Genomic DNA, 24,678 nt, shown 5'->3' on the forward strand with positions numbered 1-24,678 from the left:
TGTAACTTTTAACATTTTAGACAGATTTTTTTTTTTTACAGCAGGAATTTCCTGCCTACTGGGTAAAGTTGACATTTTATGTACATATCAGCTGAGAGAAGGTTTTGGATCTTTTCAAAACAAGAGTTAAAGGATAAATATGGTGTTAAATAAAAGCAGAAGTTTGATTGGTATCCTCATATGTGATTATGTTTTGCATTGCTTTCTTTAAGTTTGGCAGGGAAATTGATCCAGTGTCAGAAATATCTGGTTTGTGACTGATGATCTAACTTCAGCTAATGCCTCTTTTTTTTCCTTTTATTTTTTTCTTTTTGTTGTTGTTTGCTTGTTTCTTTGTGATTTTCAACTGCCTGGCACTGATTTGCAGTCTATGGTGACTCCTTTTAATCTTGTACCTTTCATTGTTGGTGCAACATCAAGAAACAGTGGAGCAATTGCCATGGTGCTGAATGTTTGCAGGTTTAGCCTCTTCTGTCTTTAGCTTACATTTAAATTCTGGACATTCTCAACAGGTTGAGAATCTCTGAGGTTCTCATTGAGTTTTGGCCCACCTCAGAATATCTTGTTCTTCTCTGGTAGTCCAAGATCATTTCTGAATGCGTAGCTTGTTATTTTGAATTGTGCTAATTTTCAGATTTCTTTGATATTGCAATAAATTTCAGGGAAGCATATTGATTATTTTCCAAAATCACTGACATAGTAATCATACCTAAATAAGCAACTGCACATAAGGCATGCTATATATCATGCATGTTAAGCATGTTGTAGAGCACACAGTCAATGCCTAAGGGCTGAAAATGCTCAGAAATGTTGTTGTTGGAGTGTAGCAAATGTAAAATCATAGGATAATTTAGGTTGGAAAAGACATTTAAGATCGTCAAGTCCAACCGTTAATGCAGAACTGCCAAGACCACCACTAGACCATATTCCCTAGAACCACATCTACACATCTTTTAAATACATCCAGGGATGGTGACTCCACCACTTCCTTGAGCAGCCTGTTCCAAATCTTGCCAAACCTTTCTGTGAGGAAATTTTCCCTAATATCTAATCTACACCTTCTCTCATGTAACCTGAGACCATTTCTTCTTGACCTATTGTTACTTGGAAGAAGAGACAGACCCCTGCCTCACTACAGCCTCCTTTTAGGCAGTTGGAGAAAGCAGTAAGGTCTTCTCTCAGCCTCCCCTCCTCCAGGCTAAGCATCACGGCTCCCTCAGCAGTTCCTCATAAGACATGTGCTCTAGACCTTTCCCCCTTTGTTGCTCTTCTTTGGACACATCCTGATGTGTGCCATTTTTCTGTAACTTCCACTTCTTGCTTACAAAGGGTGAAGTTGCCTATTCATAGTCAATGAAGGCACTGTGTACTGGATCTAGTTGCTAAATCTTACCAAAAATAAATCTGAAGTTCGGGCAAGACTGTGTGGTTATTGAGTCAAAATGTATGTGTTCACACCTGAGCAACACTCTATGTTCCTATGCTTTTACTGCTGAGCAAGCATGGTTAAGGGAGCAATTATGCTTATAGTGAAAGATAGCTTTCTTTTCAGGTAGTTGTCTAAGAAAAGGGTAGTTATTTGCTTGTAAAGAGCAAATAGGGCTAATGTGGAGTCAACGTTATTTTATTTCTCTGAGTTTTTCAGCTTGTGAAATTTCAGGTGATGTGATTCCTTTCCTCAGCTGCAGCACACAGTATAGAATTGGAGCAGTTGCATTATTTGGGTAGAAAGAGTGCACTGGATGTGCTGCTTTATGACAGCCGTGGAGGCACATCTGTGTTTTCGTGCTGTTTAAAACAGCCTGACAGATACATAACTGGTGGTCTGTATTCCCCTGCAGGAAACCAACAGGCCCCTCTCAGTCCCCATGTACAGGACTGAATCTTGAAAGGTTGGCACGTTTCTGACAGGCCTCTGCATGTTCAGTGTTCATGATAGTTCTTGGTCAGGCTCCAATATCCACACTGTTGCCTTTATGCTTTTTATTTTTACTGTCAGGAAAAATGGTGCTATTTGAAGGTACCTTGAGAAATGAGAGTTGGCTGGATAAATCAAGTTTCTCTGCTTCTCTGCTGCTTTTCTTCATTGAGTCTCCGTTCAGTCTTACTTCTTTCTGTGAAGGCAGCCAAACAATTGGAATGTTTTTGGGAAAGACATAATTTCTGCTTAATGCAGAAATAACTTGTTCTAGTTTTTTAATTTGGCACTGAGTTACTACTTCACATTTTCATGTGCATATAATGTTTTGTGATTTTATTCTTGCTTTTATGGTAAAATCTGGGCTAGCAACTTTGTTCTGTGACAAAAGAAATTATGATTTGGGGATTTGGGAATTTCAGTATACTGAATATACTACACAATTAATTTTGCAAACATAAGCACTGTAGACTCGTGTTTCTTGAATAATTTCCATCATTAGCTTTGGAGCTCTGTAGCCACAGTGACATTTTTACAAGTTTGGGGGAAGAATGGATTTTGTGGGGCTTGCGGCCAGGGCTTTCAGAAAGACAGGTAAAATAACTGTATCAGTGCTCCATTTTTGGTTTACTGAAGGATGATGTGCAAACCAATATTTGACACTTAGCCTTATGCCAAATCATCCAGTCATGTAGTAAACTGAAGAAAATTGGGTGCTCAAGACTAGTAGGGCTCAAAATGCTGTACACATGCTGCTATTGCACTGTTTCCTCCCTGTTGGCATTTAGCCTGTCTGCCACATGGGTGGTCCTTGGTTGTGTCTCACTGGTGTTTGGTTGGTGGTTGGTCAAGGGCTCCACTGACCTACCCTGTAAAGCAGAAAGCAACCTAGTATATTTTCTGTTACAGGAATTCTAGTTCTGGTGGGTTTGTTTTGTTGCAATCTTTAGAATAACAAAATAGGTAGGCAGGAATTGCATATCATCCAGTTCAGAATGGGGCAATCTCCAAAGTTAGATTGGGTTGATATAACCAGATGAGTTTTGCCCATATCCAGCTATAGAGATTCTGTAACCTTTCTAAGCAACTAGTTCCAGTGACCTTCCTGTCTGTGAAAAATTTTCTCTTACCCATAACTCTAAGTTTTCTGTGTTAGAGCTTGTCTCTCTTTGGAATCTGTGTCTTCTCTTTATTTGCTCACAAGGCAGCTAAAACCCAATAAAATCCCTGTTTAGCCTTTTCTCCTTAAAACCGACTAATCAAACCCTTGCAAACTCCTCATAACTCATGTCCTGCAGAGCCCTAATCATCTTGAATCACCTGCTGGACTTAGTTCAGGATATCCATGAACAGGTCAAACTGGATGCAGCACTTCAGATGAGCCGAATGGGCGGGGGGGGGTTAATGACTTCCCTTTGTCTGCTGACTAGGACCCTGTCAACAGAGTGTACTCTGCAGGTAGCCCTTACCACTATGTTGTGCTGATTCTACTAAAATATTATTTTGGCTCCAGATAAGACAATCTCTAGTTTAAAATGCACATATTTGTTCCTATCTGTAAAGGCTATGGAAATTACAATCTGGTTGTTAAATGTTTAGAAATTGATATCTGGCTGTCCATAACAATATATAATATGATACATAATACTGAGTTTTAAGGCCAGTGAAGAGTTTACAACAAAACTGAAGGATGGCTAAATGATTTGGCTGTTCAAACCTGATCAAAGCATGTCATAGTTTCATTATCAGAATGAAAATAGAGTGTCACATGAGAAAAGCTGGCAAATAAAGGGAGACAGTATTTTGACAAGATTCTCTACAGGTTTTTTTGCATTTCAAAGAGGTAGTGGGCAGGGGGAAAGTAAAAGGCATGTATTGTCAAAGAGAAGACAAAACTAAGGAAAAAGAAAGTAATTAGAGGACACAGGACAGCTACAAACTGGGGAAGAAGACAACAGACCATGCTGAGGATTGTTTAGTAAATAAAATACAAATGAAGCTTGTTAATGTAAAAATGAGAATATATCAGAGGGCAGAAGAGATAGGGTGCTGTTGGTTAGCTAATATGCACATAAGCATTTCTTGATGCACAGAGAGAGAATTGACCCTTGAAGACACTTAGTTCAAGTTAGGGAGAAAAAATAAAGAGGAAAGTACTTGTCCTTTATCCAACTAAGTTTAATTTAGGAATATGTGAAACCTATTATAAACCAGTTGGTTTTATGCATTTTTGTGTCTCCTCTTGTGCTTTTGTCAAAAGCATGACAAAGACAATAAGTACTCTTTGCCCTACAGTAAATGCCATTATTACAAGCACCAGGTGGAAATTTTGTGGTGATGATATGAAGAAACTGCTGCAGCAACAAAGGCAAATTATCCCGTTTCTTCATATCTTTTTTTATTTATATAGGTTAGTTGAAACCAACTGCATATGTCTTATTTCCTTTTGGGTCAAGAATCAGCAGGGAAGAAAAGTCAGGGACAACTGCTTCACTCTGCCCTCTGGGGAAATGTTTTTATCAAGTTTCCAGATAATTAAGTTACTTTTATTAACCAAAATCTTGAATTCTTTTTAGCGATGTGAGAGTTTATAAATTGGAAATAATACTTATGCTGCATTCATCAATTTCTAAGGTTAATCCACTTGTCTATCTTTTATATTCTTTTTAAAAGAGACATAATATTTTGCATGAACTATTTGTATTTAAAAGCAAATAAAAGTAATAGAATACAATACAATAAAATAAGTATCTCTGTAATCAAAGTGTGTTTCATTTCACAGCTTTTAAGTATCTAACAGATGAGTATTATTCCATTTGTAAAAAATACTGTTATCCTTTGACTAGGGTTTTTATAACTGTCCAAAACTAGTTCTAACTTACTTTGAGTTGCCTTAGATTTCTAATATGCCATAAAGTTTCCTAAGATAGAGTGGAAATGGGACTCTTTTTAGAGGAGTGTGTCATTTAATCAAGACTTGACATCCACCTGAGCTAAGAAAACTGACTGTTTGTTCCCTGGGGAAATGCTTTGAGAAGGTAACTGGTTTTTATGTAGAGTAGCCTCCTAAGTTAGTTTTTTTTAGTTTAGTGTGCCCCGAGGCAAAACGTTTCAGGATATTTTAGAAGATTCTGCCAATCTAATTAATCTTATGGGAAAAATGCTAAAATTCATTCTCTGTTTCCCTCCTCATAAACTATATGGTACATCATGCCTGCACTGTCAGTGGCAACTGTTAACTGCACCTCTAAGGGGGACAAAAACAGGCTTAGTGCTGTTCCAAGGAGTAAAGGGGTCTCTTGTTCCACCAGAGGTGGGGCAGGTGGGATAGCCCTCTGTGTGGAAAAACTCTTCCAGAATTGGAGGATTTTTTGTGAAGAATGGGTGAATTCGGTCAAGAGCGGCAAACGTCTGCACCATGTCAGAGCAGCTAAGGCCATGATTCAGTGATTGACTTCAAATTCTCTCAAGGCAAGACCAAGGAATGGGGGTTTGCAGTCATTGGGTCTCCACATAGAGTGGTCTCAGCAGTCTTTCTGTTCCTGAGGAGGGGACTCAGTAACTGAAGTCTAGCTTAGAAGATGGACTTCTCAGTCCTGCCCAGGGAGAGAAAGCATTGGCATTAGTGTTGCTGTGGTGCTTTGTGGGGTTGGAGTTACCTTGGGGTGCTCCTGTGTAGAGTGTCTATTATTCTGCAGACATTCAAGAGGTTGGGGATTTTGCCTCAGAGAGAGGAAATTCTGCTACAGCTGTAATAAAAGCCATTTGGAACTGCTCAAGTAAAGCACTGTATGCTTTCTATCTCACAGATATATGTTACTTTTATATACCTCTTGTTTTTATTTCATTCATCTGAAGTGCTTGTGCTGAGGAATAATTAGAACAAGGATTGGTATGACATCCTTTTGAATAAGCTGTTACTTTGTTTAGATTTTTTTTCTCCTAAAATCCATTCATATTCCAAGGAACTGAAAGGCGAAGTATTTTAATGGTGTTTTTGCAGAATATTTTCCTGAATGACTGAGGAAACAGTCATTCCAGTCAGCACTATATAAAAAAGTGAAGGCAATGCAGTAAGCTTAATTTTCCATTTTTGTCTGTCATAGATGTAAATAATTCAAACATATAAGCATGGAAAAAAGTTAACGGTTTGAAACTGGGACTGCATGAGTCTCCTAGGATAATATTAGTATTTCCTGTGTGTTTCAATTTGATATTCTTAAGAAAAAGGTTGGTTTTCCTGAAGTATGAACCATTTAATAGTTAATGCTGTTTTTCACTGGGCTCCTGTGGTAAACTAGAATGTTCATGTATTTCATGTGTATGCTTATGTAATTAAACATATAGTAATTTCTTTCTCTTTGGAAAATACTTCTCCAAATCAGCACTCCATGTATGAAGATTCAAGATTATATCATCTGTTTGTTTAAGGTAAGCATTAGGACAGGTATTATTATTTTATAATAGATTCTTAATCCCTTGTCTGTGAAGTGTTGATGTTTTCATTAGAGTTAAAATATGTTGCATGTGTACAGAAAGCCTGAAATCTCAATATGTGGTTCTATCAATTTTAATTATTTGAATCATTAGAACAGCTAATTTTTTGCTTAAGGGTACACCAATGTACCATTGAATCTGTTTTTTTAGGTTTTTTCCAGTTTAATGTCTGAATCCAAATTCATAAAGAGTTGGAAAAATGAGATGTCTGAGCTATAGGATTCACAGGGATTTTATATGAAGCCTATTTAATCAGGATAACACTGTTATTAATATTCATAAAGTCAGCTGGAACACAAATGACAGACTATGGAGCCTAAAATTTTTTACTTGTGAATTTATTAAAAGCAGCTTAAAAAATTAATGGAATTTAAGTAAAGTTGACGAAAATGAAAATCTTATGTTAGCAGAAAAAATCTATATTAGAACTTTGTCTAAGACCATCTTGCATTGATATCTTTGACAGATTTCATTGGTACTTAAAGAAGAAAGATGCATGAATGGTCATTTAAAAGGATTTAAACACATTGGCACATTAATTTTTACATGAATAATAAGTAGTTTCCAAAAGCAATTAACTTACAGTGTACAAGATTTGAATAGAAAAATAGGACTGTGACATCAAAGGGCAAAGCAAATGTGCAGTACATTTTAAACTTTTAATAATATGACTTCTTAAAATAATTTTTTTCTTTTCCATGGTAGGTAAAGTAACACCGAATATATTTGTGTACAGCTTGGGTTTGTTTTGAAATATACCAAGATCTGGAAAAAATAAATATTTTTATGCCAAAGTGCTGTTGGTAAAGAACAATTTTAAGGCTTTTACATTGATCAAATGCTTCCGAATCAGCTTTCCTACACTTTCTCTGTGTGGAAAACAGATATATACTGACCACAGTGTGTGATTTTATCGCCCTTGCTGCTATATGCAGCATTTGGAAGCATTCCTTTTTCCTGTAGACAGTTAGGTCTGAGAGTTCTTTCATTATTCTACTTAACTATTAATTTATGTGACTGTTGCATTTTATATTCAACCGATAGGGACATTTTCTTTTTTATTTTCACTTTCTTTCATGGTGTCCTAGTAGTTTTACACTAGCACAAGGTGGATAAATGAATAGTGAATAAGGAAATTAGATTTCAAATTACCTCTAGCATTTGGGTTATGGTCTCATTTTGTATTTTCAGTTTTGTCTCGGTCTGCCAATGCACTTTATTTTAATCTCTAGCTTTTAATTTCCTCTCATTATTACACAGATTGATTATTAGCAGATTGTCTTCAAATGAAAGTAAGGATTTATAGGATTCAATTTTTCTGATGATTCCTTGTGTGAAAACCTTAATGGCCACTTCTGATCATTTTTGAAATGCTGACTTTTTAACACTCACTGGAAAATGATGGTTCAATAAGTTTTGGTTCTAAAAATACCTTATGTTCAAGATACCTTCTGTAAAGGTACATCTTGAAGGACAAGGAAGTGTTGTGCACAAGTCAGCTACCTATTGCAGTATTTGTGTTCAGAGCAACCAGTTTAAATACTTAGTGTCTGGAATATTTTCTTGTTCTGTATCCTAACTTTTTTTTTTAATTATGAGGAAGTTAATTGGCACATTGTAGGAAGCCCTAAAAATCTTTCCATTTTAATTTGATCCATAGGTGACCTTTATCTGATATCAACCACTTTTATTTTCTCTATGTTTAAACCAGAAAATTCCTATCAGTTAGCAGAACCTATTTCACCTATGAAGACAGCGTCTGTAAAATGAGCCTCTTGACTTCAGTCATAAATTTTTCTGTGCCATTGTCTATTATTTCCGGGAGAGGGCAGCATTTTCCTATATCAGGTACAGAAAGGCACATGCCCTGCTTAGACTGTCAATGTTTCTTGTAATTACTCCCAGTATATTTGTTGCTTGCTTATGAATTAACTTGCATTTATGGAACTAAATCATTCCAATCATTTAATTACACCTGAGGAGCTGAACTATAATTGCTTGCTTCCAGCTAGGATCTGATATGGCTTGAGCAGTATTAATTTGGTGTTTACTTTTCTGAGTGCTAAAAGCATTAAAATGATTGTGCAATGGGATTACATTTTACTAATTGCTGGCATTCATTAGCTGGGTAAATGGCGAGGAAGAATGACTGTATATTGTGGAGGGATAAAATTATGGTTTTAAATAGTATATTACTAGACACATTAAGGCCCTAAGACATGTTTTAAAATACTCCAGAGGTTATTAAATACCATATTTTCTTCATGTCTTGCTATATGAATACCTTATTAAAATACTGCAATTATTATGAACCTTTTTGTGCAATATGTAGGGAAATGGCTTCATTGACAGAAACCTATTTCTTGATATTAATAACCCTCTATATTTTCAGCTAATCCAAAAGTAAATGAGGAACTTAGGAAAAGATTGCCAACTTCAAATCAACACAGTTACACAGAATTGAAGAAGAAGCGTACAGCTTCATTTGAGGGATTCTTTTAAGGGACTCAGTGTTCTGCGATATGAGGTGAACTTTTTTATTTTTTGATAAGACCTAAGCACATCAAATCCTATGCAATTTTATCATGCAGATTTATAGTCAACAACAAATATGAGCTAAATATGTATTTCTTGAATGTTTGGTGTTCGTGTTGGTGTTGAATCTAAAGTGTTTGTACAATTAATTTTTGTTTTGCAATTTTAAATATAAAAATGAAATAATCCTCTTTTTTTGGTGATGTATGGCAAAATAATTTCTCCTGCTGCTTTATTATTTAGAATATGTGTCTTGGTGTAATTTGCTTGAATTGTAAAATAGGTACTTAATTTTTTTATTTAATGTCTTACATTTTTCAGCACAGTGACAACTGTCTGAGTGTTTTCATAATCTAGTCACTGTATCTTCAAGGCACATGTATCTTTTCAATAAATATAAAAAAATGCAGCAGGGAAAACATACAAAATAAGCACAATGCAGAGTTAAGGATAAAAATTTTCCTATATACAATATTTTTTAAAGAGGTGCATGAGTAAGTAATACAATAAGTTTACTATGTTACCAAGATTACAAATGTATTTAGATTTCCTTGCGATAACGAGTATAACGAAATTTTTAACACATAAGAGAGCATATCTTTTAACACTCAAAATTATGCCTGGTAGACATAACATTTTACTGTAAGTCTTATTGGAGGTTACTTCTTGAAGATCTTTAATTATATGAAATATTGCAACTGTGGAATTAACTATAATCTGAAGCAATATGCATGCAAATATTGGGATGCATTATTTAGCTGTTCAGAAAGAACTTCAGAGTTGGAGTGGTCATGGACCACTTTATTTTATCTAGGAAATTAAAAGTAGAGAAAGAATGCTGTGAAGTGAAGCACATGCCACTGTCTGTAATAACTGCCAAAGGGAGCAGTCTTGTCTGCAGCAGGACTGCTTGGTGTGATTTGGGCTGTGCTCAGTAATGTGTACTTCCAAGACCAGACTCTAGAAGAAAAAACCAAACTAATAAATATTTCAACAAAGACATCACATGCAACAGAGAGCTGAACCAAACAATTATAAAAATTAGATGAGTGAAGAAAAAATATTTTACTGAGAAATATAATTTTTCCCTGGCTGTTAAAGTATGCAGACTTCATTGTGCTGCTATAAATATTTAAAATAATTTGTTTTGTAAATTTTCTGTCAAATGAAGGCAAAGTATAGGTGTATTATATTGTTTCAAGTTTATTTATCTAGAGTTTGTTTTATTTTAGCTCTGAAACCTTCAAGCAAAAACTGGATTCAGTGCCAGATCAAACAAGTTCAGAGGAACAAATGGAGAACTGGTCAAAAGGTAGGGACTTTAAAGATATTAATAAGGAACCTTAGGTGTTACACCAGTGCTAGGCAGTGACTGGAGTGTGTTTGTTCTTGCTGATATATGACTGACTTTGGAAGAAAAGAAAAAAAACCAGTAACCACATACTGCTCCTTAAAAGAACTTTCAGTAACTGGAGAGCAGCTACATGAATATAAAGCTTCACCTTTATTTTCTGGATTATTGAAAATGTTTTTGTACAACTTTCAGAAGACTTGTTTAAATTCTTAGTTCTTAGTCTGTACATTGCACTTTACTTTCCAACTTTTTTTTTTTTTTTTTTTTTTTTTGTTAGCAATAAATCTGAAAATCTGTCTTAAAGTAATTTTCTTAGCTATTCACACCTGGCTTGGGTATGATTAAGCCATCTACTAATATTAATGAGTTTCTCATTAGTAGCTCAACTGAATTTAGACAGTAAGGTAAGGCTTGGAGATAAAGGTGACTTTGGTTAACTGGAGCTTCTCCAGTTGATGGAGTTTTCATCTTCATCAGGATGCAAGTATCTTTTTTTATTTTTAGTTGATTGACCAGACATAATTGTTCTCAGATACATTCATCTATGTTTCATGACAGAAACCTAAGGGGAAAAAAACCCCACTGAATTTGAGAGTACATTCATGACTGACTGACTTTGTAGAAGAGAATTTTCAGAAGTAGCTTGTGACTAAATTGTTACAGGTAGAAGGAAGGGAAAGACATAAAAAAGAGATCCTCACTTTAGAGTGGATTTTTGCTAGTAAGTGACTCTGTGTAGGTTAAAAAATCCAAAATGGATTAGGTTAGTCAACATCAAAATTTCCCTCTATATCAGAGCCTCATAGCTTATTGTACATTTCCTTTTTTGAGTTTTATACTATATATTCTCTCCCAAAAGATAATAAATGTCAAATTTCTCATGGAGAGTCTGTTTAGAAGAAAGAAGAAATGCTTCATTTTTGATCCTTTTCTTTCATATGTAAAGGAATTTCTACCTATATTATTCTGTAAAATAAACTACTTATAAACCCCTTTTAATTTATGGCATTTTGAGCTGTTACTGAGTGAAGTTTAAAAGTTTTTTGAATCATATACTCTGTAAACAAAAACATTCATGGTGGTGTAAGTTAGTGGAGCATTGTATTCTGACAATTTAAATGTGTAATGGCTTAATCAGGTTTAGTATTTTTAGACCTTTAGGGGTCAGCATACCCTAAGAATGGTTCAAAAGGTTAAGTTTTCCAAAGTAGGCAAATGAAACTGATTCTCTGTGAAATATATTCTGTCTAATTGCAAGAAATTATGTTCTGCTACTGCTCAGAGATATTTTTGAAACTGAGTAGCTACTGAGTTTCATGTGTATTATTTTTCTGATGCATTAAGTCAATATTTTGTGCTGTTTAGACAGCTGCTTCTTCCAAGCTAACACTTCATGTATCCAACAGAAGTTGTCATATAAATAAAAGTAAAATTTATACACTTTTATTTAGCATAATCATTAATAAGTCGTGTAATTCTTTGTGCTTTTGCTCCTGGCAAAGTTAGAAAAAGGGATTATGGGTAAATTTGTTATCATACTGGTGTGGATGAGAAAGTTTTTTTTCTTAGAATTTAATTTGGGTACTAACAGTTAAATTACATTCACTTATCATAAAGATAATAGGTCAATTTCAGCAACATAATATTCAATATGTGAGCTTGGTAGATATTCTAGTGCATTTTCTCATTGTATTACTTAAGCACAGCAACTTTGCCTTTTCTGTGTAAGTGTGTGTGCTGATGAGTGTACTATTTTGTGTCCTGCTTGCTCTGTCATCTTCACATATTTCCTTTGTGCAGTTGGTACTGTACTGTATTTAGATTTTCCTTTCTTGTAACTTGGAAGTTTAAAAGCTGGGTTTAGAATAACCCTATAATGTTTAATAATTTAAAAATTTTAATGGCATACTGAAATATTGGAGATTACATTATTTGTCAACAAATAAGGATGGTAAAGCAAATACGACATTAAATTTATCTGACTAGATGAAAATTCAGTCAAGCAATGAGAATTTTAAGAAATAGAAAAATCAGATACAAAGTGGTAGGTTTATGGCGATTATGTGGGATAATGTGTAACCTGTTAATCAATGTTATAAAATAAAATACTTGAAAGGAATGTAGTGTTTAAGAGGAGTGTATCTGAAGTGTTTGAAAGGTGAGATTTTCTTTTTAACTTTCCGAGTTGTTTAGAGTATGGTACTTCTGTGTGGATTGAAGACTTTGTCACTGTTCTGTTCTATTAGGAAGAATTAAAGAACAGTTTGTGTGCAAGTTTCGTTATTTTGTGTTTGTATCTAGTTTAAATGTACTCTTTCTCTTGTTTTTAATAGAAGGTTAATGTCTTTTTTCATTTCCCTCTAATGATACTTGAGAGAATGTACCAGGAACATTGGCAGCAGACCAGTGTGGACTGTGCTACTTAGAAATGAAAAATATTCAGGATCCAAGCTAGACAGCCTAGAATAGTATTCAATTATGAAAATAAACTTGTATTGGCAAACAGGTGCATATCTTTGCATTGCAGTGATGGTGGGTGTGGGGAAGCACATTGCATTGGGGCAAGACTTGTTACTTCAGTAGGATTTCCATGCATGATGGGAACTATACAAACATTAATTCTGTGAAAACACAAGAGGGAACCTGAAACTGGGTGGTTTCTCTTCTTACATATACGTTTAGGACTTGATATGGCACTTTTTCAGAAGCATTACCAGGATTGGAAAGTGGTGAGTGTTCAAATGCTGGAGTTAAATTTGTGTCTTATTTGACTCATGTACCATGTTTAATTAGGTGCAGCTATACTTCTGTATTATATGGTCTTTAACTATTGTAATGTTTTGGCTTATGTCATATTTATGAGCATCCATGCTTTAAGGAGAGGGCAGAAATTAGGAGAAGGCTTAGAATTTTAAGTGTTGTGTGGTCTGTTTTGACAACAAAATTAGAGTTTTGCTGACTCCAGAATTAAAATCATTGTATAATTTTTATTTGTGAATTCCTAAGACAAATTAATAGATTGATTTTTTTAATGACAAAGTTGTTTGCTTTCTTAAAAGGTGGTTATTATGTTTTTCAAGCATAGAAATAAATATGTACATATTGCTAAGCCATTACTTGAAGCATATATTGTAAGTCAGTGAACCAATTTCACTTCTCAGAATTTGATGGCAACTTTAGTTATGATCCATACAGGCACTTTCCATATATCTTCAAAAGAATGATTGCAGCTTGTAAATATACTTCAAAATTGCATGTTTGGAAACTAGTTCAGAGGAGACTAGCTTTAAAGAGCTGTGTTAATGTAGATTGGAACAGAACTGCAAAATCAGCTTGTGCAGGGAAATTTGGGATGGAGGTGTTCTATCTGCTGGTGAGCTGTAGGTTTTTGGGGTGTTTTACATTCATGGTAATGGAGGAAATGTAGTCACGTGCAAAGGTTAAGTAAAATAAATCATCTTTTTGTGTAACTTTGACTGTCTTATTACAAGTAGAAAACTCTTCTAGTTGTGTAATGGTTTTAATGTGCTTTTTTGTAGATTTGTTTTTGCAGTATTAATTACAAGGACTTTTTTGTCTGGAATTCCTATTGTGTGAGTTTGACACACACAAAGATGAATTGGGTAAAGAAAGCCTCCAGGGTAATATGGTGCTGTAAATGCTCTAGTTGGTAAAAAAGCAGCTAATGGTAAAGGTGCTGCTGCCCATTTCTCCAGAATGTACCCACTACAGCTGTAAACCCTCTTAAGCAAATCTAAAGCCCCTCTTTCAAGGCTGTAACAGAAGCAAAATTAAGCATACTTGTCATAGTGAAGTCTCTTTCTTCTTCTACATGCCTCAACAGGAGATACTGTGAGCCTGTTCTCCCTCTCCTACCAATTTTAGCAACAAAGTGCAGTTTGCTTGGAAAAGAAAGAAGGCCTGAATATTGCAAGGGTGGTTTGTATGCAGAAAAATCTACACAATATGCAGAGAGGCAGCGTCCTCTACACCCACATGGCTCAGCTGATCAGTGTCTTCAATGTGTGCTGTGCTTTCAGCATCAAACTCACTGTGTGCTGTCAGATCCCCTTGCAAAGTGCCAAGAGTAGTTGCAAGGTTCTCTGAATGATGTAAAAGGCTGAAAAGAGGCTGAGAGGATGAACTTTCATGAGTAAAACCTAGTAACTGTTGAACAACATTAAGCATGGAAGATGAAGAAAACCTCTGCCATGGAAGAAGAAGGAATAGCGTGACATAACTTAGAAGATAAGAATGAGTTAATGATAACTGAAAAATCATCCAATACTGCTTGGTCTTTCCTATAAATATAATCATGCCTCATGCATATAAATTCTCATCTATTCTTTTTCCATTCCATTTCTTTCCTTGTACATTTTGAGTGGTAGAATACAGCACATTTTTAGCCAGACTGCATGCAGAAAGACTCCTCATCAGAAGTACAACTAGATACTCAGTACTTGCCTGACTCACTGCAGTATTGTGAATATGATTTTGTTGAACCCTTTATGGTACGCTCAAAACATGTAGGGCCTTATCTGCACTGAGGGCTGCAAGCACTAAGGATGGGGAGAATGCACACCTTGAAGTATTGCACTTTGAATCTTAAGTGTGTAAAGTATGAGTGCAGCTAACTTCAGAATGTCTTGAAATGTACTTCAGAGAGAACAGCACTTACTACCACAGTAATTTTTAAGTAGTGCTTCAGAAGGAACTTTAGAAGACCTTGCACAAGTGCAAGAAGTATTTGGTTATTTTCTTCTTTAGAAACCTTCATTACTTCTATTTTTATAACAGGTAGAATGAGGCTTAAGTTCAGAGCAAAATATTTTTAAATTATTACGGAAAGGTTCTTCAGGGAGTGCATTGCCAACTCTTATTTGTGAGTTCACCTGCATCTTTAGTAGAGCACTACTGGACTAAAGGGTGTGGGGGCAAGGCGTCTTACAGCTACTTTATGCAGAGTGATCTTTCTTTTATGTCAGATACTTAAAATTGCAATATTTTTCTTTACTTCTAAAGCTGTAGTTTTCTGGGATTTTGTTTAGAACTCTTAATTCAGCAAAGCTTTAATCGTTTGTGTGTGGTAGGGGAGGTTGAGTACATTTGGATAAGAGAATTTTCACTATAATTAATGGGCACAGGGAAACATGACCCTGCCTAGATAAAAGGGAGTTCTGGATCATTAAGATTTAGATAATGGAAGGGGGTTATATGTGAAAAGCAATTGTCTGATATGACAATAGCAAAAGACAAATGGGGTGGGAGGGTTTACTTTGTTTTTAGTTGGTTTAGAAAACATAAACACAGCATGCTTAGTAAAACTCCAGCAGACACTATGTTTGGAAATTATGTAATGACTCCATATAGGCTGTAATGATATCCTGAAACCCTGTATTTAAACTAACCTGAATTACAATGAGAGATAAACAGAATATTTACCCATCCCTTATGAGCTGCTGCTGATATGTAAATTTATTCTTCTACTTTGCACAAATATACTTTTGAGCTACTGCTTAAACACTTCAAGGTCCTTAGCCAAACAGTTTTAATGATGCCTCCAGTATTATGAAAGTGTGACATTTGATGAATGCCTTGTATAGTTGTGATATCAGGGAAAGTGTAAACAAAAAACGCACATCAAGTCATCGTGCAACACCTAGATAATTTATAATTTTACTGTTTATATCCATCTTGACATTTTTTATCTGCCAAAGGCAGGTTTCATTTGGAATCTTAATCTGAGATTTATTTGGTGGATCTGGAAATCATAGCTGGAGTTCCCACAGGAAATGGTCCATCTACCAACAGATTAAATGGCAGTCCTGCAGTTGTTAAGGGAGCTCTGCATTTAACACACATGCATACTCATTCAGTCAGCACTGTGGAGAAAAATTAAAGTAGTAACCCAGGTTTAGGAACAATGTAGCTAAAAAGTCCCATATTTGCTGAATGACAAAGGGTTATATAGCAGCATTTCATTTTATTATTCGTGCTTGAATTTCTTGTTTGCTTTGTTGAGTCTGCTGACGAATACTAATAAATGCCTGCAACAATCCAGACGAGAGATGCCTGGCAACAAAGCTATGCGGTGGACCTCCCTGATCTTCTCCAGTTCACAACCTGACCTTTTGAAAAATTGGCTGGGCTAAGCTGCAGAATTTGGGTGTAATGGTTATTGTTAACTCCAGCTTTAGGATTTATTAATTTGTGTGATCAAGACTTACCTATACTTCAAAGTTTCTGAAGACCAAACACAATCATCCATCCATTAGAACTAACATTGTGTTTCAGTGAATCCCACTTACTGTCTGCCTAGTGATTCTGCTGTTTTGATGCATTCAGAATATAAAAATGCTTTTTCAACTGTGAGACCAGTCCAATGAAAATCTGGTGTCTTCTTAGAGACTAATATTTTAAAATAACAGTATGTTAATGAATTGCAAACGGAGAGTGGAATGCCAAAGGAAATGTCTGATATTTACACATTAATAAATGCATCACGATTAACTGCAGTGAATACCAATATAATGATTTGCCACATATATTAAAGACTGAGTAGCATTTTTCCATTTTAAATATTCAACAGTTTGTACACAATTGCTGTTTAGATGCAGAAGAGGAGGACAAAAGACTTAGTGAGGGAGTCAGGCGAAGAAACATTGTTACTAAAATAATCAGAATCCTTGGAGAATTGTAAAAAATTGCCTTTGCCAGAATAACTGCCAACTGTTCTTAATCTCTTTCTCAATTTATTTCTTTATGAAGGGTGTTGCCAGGGTTCTACACAAGTACAGGTGAATACAGAAGCATTCAAAATAACACAGATGTCCCCCAACTTATGTTGCTAAAACAGGATTCACTGTTCTCTTTAAGGAATTAAAAAATGCACAAACCATTAAACTTCTGAGGTTTTTTTTTGGACAACTTAAATGCTTAGCTATAGCCAGAGATCAATTTTTGAATTGTATATTTGATCAATATTTGAATGGCATTGTTGTGTTCACCTGACTGGCTTCTAAAGCAGTTTGAATTGTTTGGAAGTTCTTTGCATTAGAATGATACTTAATATAATTTTTAAAAGGCCATTTCCTTTATTCTGCCTAATATTGAAATTACAGGAAGTTTTATTATATTGTACATTGCACAACTGTCTTCCAGTATACAAATACTGTAACCTAACCTGTCATGTGAATTAAAATTATCATCATAAAGAAGTGTCAAAGGATACTATTTTAGTTATTTACAATTAATGCTAATTTTTTTTATTCTGTAAATGTGAGTTAGCCATTCAAAGTAAAAGTGGTATTTTTTTCTTGAAGTACAGTAGACATTAGTTTCTAAAACATCTCTGACAGAAAAGAGTAGAATTTGACATCTCTGAGCAGGAGAAAAGAGCAGGGAAGGCCATCACTGAGGTAGCACAGGCTCCAAGATGCAGTGTGGATCCAGCGCCTTCGACGTCTGCAGTTTTTCCTTCTGTTATGGTGTCATGGTTTAGGAATGGTATTCCTAATCCAGTTCAGCACTCCACTAAAACTTCATGCAGCTCCCCCCCATTCCTCCAACTGGAGCCACAAAAGGTAAAGATCACAGGTTCAGAGAAAAGCAAATTAATGGGAGCAGCAATGAGATAAGAAAATTAACAATAACAGCAAAAATACTAATGACAGAGGGTATAGGAAAAGAAACAATTCAGGAGAAAAACACACACCGCAGCACACTCAATAATAGACCACCCTTTTCCCCCAGTAATGGTCAGTACTGGATGGCTCCCTCCAACACATTTTGTGGACCAGAAGGCACCAGAAAACAGTCCTCATGAGGTGAGGTGGTATAGAATAATGTCTGTGTCCTGCCTATGTCCCTTCCTGGCTACTACAAAAATTAACCCTGTCATTGCTGGGATCTGGACATTTTCCACCTGATAATCCAAAATTTTTGCCTTCAGGCCTGTTAGTGATGATTTCCAAAATCCCTGGGCAATTGGGGTTTCCTATTCAAGCCCACTTAGGCTTGCTGACACTCAAAGAACAGAGTCTTCTGAGACACCAGGAAAGGTATTCAGCTGTCTAATTTCTTCTGTCTCCACAGCAGCTGTCCCAAAAACTCAATGATGCTCTTTTGGGTCCTCAAAATACCTTCTCCTGAGGTAATAGGGATCAAGTGATTATCTCTGGCCCTGCCTCTTTCTTCTGTTCTGTGGGCCCTGTTTCCTCTTTATTCCTCGCTAAGAAAACTGATTTGGTCTTGGATTTCTTCTTCTGTGTAGGGGCAACTGCTACTGGCACGGTTGTTCCCCTGGTTCAGCTACAATGAGGCCATGGTGCCTGTAGGTCTGCTTTTCTACTCCTCCCTGGAGGGTGTTCTCTAGTATTGAGCTGTGTCCAGTAAAGAGTAGCCAGGGCCCAGCACACTGCAATAAATTGCTCCTCTCTGAAGTTGCCACAGCATTTTCCTCACAGTGCAGCATTCTGTCACTTTAAACAGGGTCTTGTATTGGTTCAGGGGTGAACTGCCAAACCATTGGAGCAGAGAATTTTCCCAAAAACTGGCCCATTCTCTCCCATATTCTATGCCACTCGTGACCATCCACCCTCAGGGCAGATCTCTGAATGACCTCCCTAGAAATCTCTGTCCTGACTCTAAATATGGTGTAGACTGCACTGAGGAGAAGTGTCAGACTTAGCAACAAGAATATACTTTCCTTAACATCCAGCAGGAATTAAAAGTTGTCAAAAGCTGTTTTAACAGGTCTGAAGGAGAAAAAGGGGGTGAAAAGCTAGGGAAAGTCATCCCCCCTGTTCTTCCCACAGACTGGGTATAATTGTTAATGGACCCCCAGAGGCAGTACCTGAGTAAGGATAGGAGAGAAACACTGAGTACACATCCCAAATTACTTTCATTGTCCTTGATGTTATCATGTCATTAGCTGATATCCCACAGTACAGCAACAAAGGCACCCTGATCCCTCTCCCTGCTCTGAAAAATATCATAGTGACAAGTATATGTGGGATTATATACATGGTTATATATAATAATACCCATTTGAACAGCCCAAGCAACATTGTGAGCATTGCCTCTGGACCTAATACAACAAATACTTAGATCAAATTTGTTTCTAACCTGCTCTGGGCAGATCTGTTGAATCTCAACCCTTTATGCCTCACACTGGGCTCCAATTACGGTTGTCTTGGCTTAGGAATGGTATTCTCCAATTAATTCTTCCATTAAAACCATGTGCCACTCCCTCTCCACCCTCCAATTTGAGGCCGGAAAAGCAAAGATCATGGGTTGAGATAAGAGCAATTTACTGGGTACAGCAATGAGATAAGAAACTGAGCAGTAACAGCAACAATACTAATGACAGAGGGAATAAGAAAAGAAACGATTCACACAGAAACCACACCCCCAGTCCCCCAACCATCCCTTCCCCCTTAAGTAGGCAATACCGGACAGCTCCCTCTGCCACGTTTTCATGCCCAGAAGGAACCTCTTCTCCCTGGAAGAGTTCCTTTCCCCTGCCCCTGGCAATGGTGTGAGTTGGTATAGAGTAACTTCTGTGTGCTGGCCGTGCACCCTCCTGTCTACTGCAAAAATAAAGCCTGTCCCAGCTGGAACCAGGACACATAGCTTGCTCAATGACCTCAATGCAGTTACTTCATCACTCTGTGCCTTAGTCTCAATGGCTTTAAAATTACTATCGCAGCACTTACGCACGTCCTAAAAAATATCACTAAGAGTTTCTATAAAAATGTTCTTTTCAAGTCTTATTTCAATGACTATCTGTCTTGTGTATCTTAAAGTGAGAGGAGATATACTATCTCAGAGATAAATCCAGGACCTTTATGAGTAAGAGTTACTTAAATGTTATTCGATAGTCCCCATCCTTTTGAGCTGACCCATGATGCTCTCTGCAGAGCCCATGGTCATGTATATTTGGGGCACTGAATGGACAATGCATCTATGTTGTGATTTCCTCTTTGCTACTGCCAAGGGTTTGGAAGGTACTTTGGCTTTTTACATAGTACTTTGGCTGGGCAGAGCACAGAGAAATAAAAGGAATTAGCTTTGTTTTACGAATCTACTCTGAGCTCAGTCTTTGCCTGTTATCAGGTTCCTATGACTGCCATTCTTCCATGCTACAGAAGTGATTTAGTGAGATCTTAGAGTCCTACTGAATAATCTTGAATACTATATAACTTGAAGCTTGCTGTTTTCTTTAAGCATCAGGAAACTGCATTATGAAGGGACAGCCATTTGCTCTTAGTTGCAGATTACTTGGTCTCAGTATACTACACTGCACTGAAGAAGAATTGCTAAGATAAGTAAATCTGTAGTAAGTCCAAAGACAATAAAGCTTCACTTTTTCATGTTGCTTGTTTGGGAGAAAGCATGTATTATGGACCTTTTATTACTGACCTTTTGTAATTGTTTCCTGAAATAGGAATTACTTTCTTGAAAATTAGGTACAGCACTTTTTTTAGGATTAACTCTGAATTTTTTTGTAGGTCATGGGAAAGATAAACCAGTAAGGAAATGAGTCAAAAGTAATGAGCACCTTTGACATATGCATGTATATTGCATCTGTATTAGCTCAAATATGAATGAAAAAGGAAAGTACAGGCATTCTGAAAATGCATAAGACCTAAACCAACTCGTATCATTAATGTCAGACAATAGGATCAGATTTCTTCCACCAGACTCATTTTCTTTCTTTGCATATTTATGCCTACAAAAGCCTTGAATTTCAGTTCCTACTCATTTTCAGGATTGATGCCTTTTAATCATTCAGTAAAGGGCAAACTGTGGAACAGTCTAAGTCTTTCACAGTCATTCTGTTTGGTAGAAGTTCCAGTAGTTAAATAGCTTAGTGAATGAATGTTTGTCTTTTGACAAAATGGTTGACTCATCATTTTCAGCTCAAAAAGGAATATTCGGCCATAGTACTAATTTCATTTGCATGGCTTGAAAATTTAGTGGCCATCAGGCTACGTTTTTAGTCTTATTATTGTAGGAAAAACATTAGATAATTTGAAAGCCAATGATAAAGAATAGCAGTTAGTCAAGTGGAAATGAAGGTGAAGTTCTAAAGTAATGCTTTTACATGCATAGTTATTGCAGCAAGTGTTGTAGAGGTGTGATTTGCAGTGGGGCAAAATCAAGTTCTTTTAAACCATAGGAAGTGTGTCCTATTATTCCAGTGGAAACAGGTTAGTTTTGTATAGGGCCAGGGTGGCTCTTTGCATAGATAGTTTTGTTGGATAGTGAATATTCCCTCTTCTTTGAAATTCAAAATGTTTGATATTATACAAACAAAAACCCCTCACAGACATTGAAGTTGTGTTTTTGTTTAGACTGAGAAGAAAAAAATATGTGATTGCAGCCCAGACAGTCAACAGCATCCTGGACTGCATCAAAAGAAGTCTGGCCAGCAAGTTGAGGAAAATTATTGCACCTTTCCACTCTGCCCCTGTGAGACCCCATGTGAAGTACTGCATCCAGTCTGGGAACCCCAGGACAAAAGTGTGGGCCTGTTGCAGCAAATCCAGACTTGGCCAGGAAGATGATCAGAAGGCTGGAGAACAAGTCCTGTGAAGACAGACAGGCTGAGAGAGCTGGGGTTTTTCAGCCTTGAGAAGAGAAGTCTCTGGGAAGATGTCACTGGGACCTTCCAGTATTTGAAGGGGACTTATAAAAAAAGAGGGAGAGCAATTTTTTACACAGGTAGATGATAGGACAAGGGGAAACAGTGTCAAATTAAAAGAGGAGAGATTTAGGTAAGATACTTGGAGACATTCTTTACCCACAGAGTGATGAGGTACTGAAACAGGTTGTCTAGAGAATTTATGAATGCCCTGTCCTGGGAAGTTTTCAAGGCCAGGCTGCATGGGGCCCTGGGCAACCTGATCTCATGGGTGGCCTCCCTGCTTAGGGCAGCGAAATTGCAACTAGATGATCTTTAGGGTCTCTTCCAACCCAAAAGATTTTATGACTCTATGATTAACAGGAGGAATTCTGGAGGCTTTTATTAATTGAGGTTGACTACCTCAAATACAGCACAATGTTTTGTTCTACATATTTTCAAATGTAGTTAATCTGAAAGTGTCACAGTGTCATAGCTATGAATTTGCAGTCATCTTTGCTCCTGCTACCAGGGTGTCTATGGCTCATTCTCTTCCTTTCTGCTTTTGCTTTTTCTTATTATGCCTCTTACTGCCATCCTGCTAGGGGTTGGTTCCCTCATGCAGTCTTTTGCAGACAGATGAGAACATACTATGTACATGCCACAGACCAGCTTAAAACAAATACTAGTAAGCTATAGGTAGCAAGCCATAAGTACTATTACACTTGAAGCTGATTGGTGCACCTGGAGCTTCTAGTGTCCCCATATTATCTGCAACCAAATCCGTAGCCTGTGTGCATGTTCCATTGGGTTTTGTTTTTTTTCCCTTACTCTTATTCTGTGGAGATTTCCCTGCAAACCTCTGAGGTGATCAGTGCATTTTAGTAGGGTGCTGAAAGACAGAGGGAAGGGGGTGTCCACTCAGTTTCTGCTGGATGATGGGACAGCTGAATGTGCTAAGTGGCGCAACAAGGGATGCTATTGCCTCTTCAGTCTTCCAGTTGAATCTGCACCTTCTGTGCATTTATCACTGTTGGTGTGGGATTCTCTAATGCTGTGCTTTCCCTGATCTCGGTGCTTATCCCCCACTTCTCAGAAGAAGCTGTGAGGAATAGTGGGTGTCTGCGCAGTATGATGTGTTTAATGTTTTTACTTGACTTTTTAACCACTCCCAGCTTAACAACATTGAATTCTGTTCTGCCTTTACTGTTTCCAGCCATGACAGCATTATCTTCCCCTAACGTCCCTCACAATCAATTCCCAGATTTAATTCTAGTGTCTTCATATTCCTTCTTCTTAACATTTGCTTTTCTTTCCCGCAATGTGAACAAGCTATTCATTCAAGATAAATACATACAGAAGATCAGCTGTTCAGCTTCTCCCTATAGTGAAATATTAATCTGGGCTACTGAACTTGTACCATTTTATATGGAAAAAAATTTGTTTAGTATACTCAAGAACCAGAATCAGCAGTGGTGGTACCACTTAATGAAATCTACATAATTTTTTCCAAAGCTTGCAGGGCTGTTTTACCCTTTCTCTGATGTTCCCTGTGCAGCCTGATTATTGCAAATGCTACTTACTCCCCAGTGTGTGTCTGCAGCATTGGTAATTAGTGCACGATACGGTTTGCAGGAGGCATGAGCAAAAAAGCACTGAAGGGCATGTATTAAAATTGCTACTTAGTTTAGCAACAAGACAAGCTACCATGTATCAAAGCATAAATTATTTGATGTGGGGGTCATGGGCTGTATGAAGAACAAAGTGGTTTTAAAAATAAATTGAGTCCTATGTCCATTGATCTGACAGTGTTCAAAATGTCTTCCCCAAAGCATTCTACTGACAAATTTTGCATGCTGATTAAAAAAAAAACATTACAGCTTTATTAAATGAGTAAAAACCTCTCACCTTAATGCCCATGGGCAGAGTGCTTTCAGGTTTGGGTGGAAGAGGCTGCCATCATCTTCTCTCTTAAAAGCCAGTGGAGAAAAGACAGATCCTCTGTGTTTCACCTAATATTTCCAAGAATGCCACTTACAGCCTTCCTGTGATGCTACTTAGTCTTACCCATGTGCTTGAGGGATTTGAATCTGGATGAAAAGGTGTCCTGCAAATGAATGTTGTCTAAAGAGGCAGCATTAGCATTAATAAATACTAACACAGTTCTAGTACTATTCTAAATTCTCTTTTTTTTTTTCTTTAGCTGCAGTAATTTACAGTTAAAAACACTTATCTTGACATGGCCCAAGGATTTATCAGAAGTGTAACTGCTAATGCAGATATTTACCTCATCATGCAGTCATGTTCACTTCTGGTCTTAAAAATAAAAATCTGCCTTCTGAACTGACCTGTCATCTAGAGACCTTTTCTTCTTGTTTACAGCTCATATTCAGAATGTTACAGAAAGCCTGCTGATGCTCATCTGGCCCTCTTACTCCATGCTGCTCTTCTCTGTAGGCATTAGTGATACTGCAGGGGTGGCCTGGGAAGTGTTGCATGTGACTGTATGGCTCCAGGCATGATGATCGGGGTGTGGGAGCCCAGGTGGTGTTTGCCTTGATCCTTCTCTTAAGAGGGAGGGGCATGGAGGAGGGTTGAGTAAGTAGGTGAGGCCTTCTTCAGAGAATTGGAAGAACTCTCATGTTCAAAGGTCCAGGTTCTCATGGGATACTACAGTGATGTTAATGATCTGCTGAAAGGACAACAGCAGGGCTCGGGTGATCTGGAAGTGGCTGGGGACAACTTCCA

The 24,678-nt window shown here is 37.0% G+C and overlaps 1 protein-coding gene across 3 annotated transcripts in view; it reads left to right on the plus strand.

The window, feature by feature from the left end:
• MIPOL1 (mirror-image polydactyly 1) overlaps positions 1-24,678 on the plus strand; it is a 188,123-nt gene that overhangs the window by 23,225 nt on the left and 140,220 nt on the right. For 2 of the 3 annotated variants that reach the window (XM_054635670.2, XM_077180461.1), the window contains exons 2-4: positions 6,304-6,349; positions 8,808-8,942; positions 10,183-10,262. In XM_054635670.2, coding sequence (XP_054491645.2) covers positions 8,938-8,942; positions 10,183-10,262 — 85 coding nt within the window. In that variant the 5' untranslated portion in view covers positions 6,304-6,349; positions 8,808-8,937. Of the gene's footprint in view, positions 1-6,303; positions 6,350-8,126; positions 8,264-8,807; positions 8,943-10,182; positions 10,263-24,678 lie in introns of all 3 variants that reach the window. The other variant, XM_077180462.1, reaches the window with a different exon arrangement.

This window comes from Agelaius phoeniceus, chromosome 6 (assembly GCF_051311805.1).
Source record: "Agelaius phoeniceus isolate bAgePho1 chromosome 6, bAgePho1.hap1, whole genome shotgun sequence".
Taxonomy (NCBI): Eukaryota; Metazoa; Chordata; class Aves; order Passeriformes; family Icteridae; genus Agelaius; species Agelaius phoeniceus.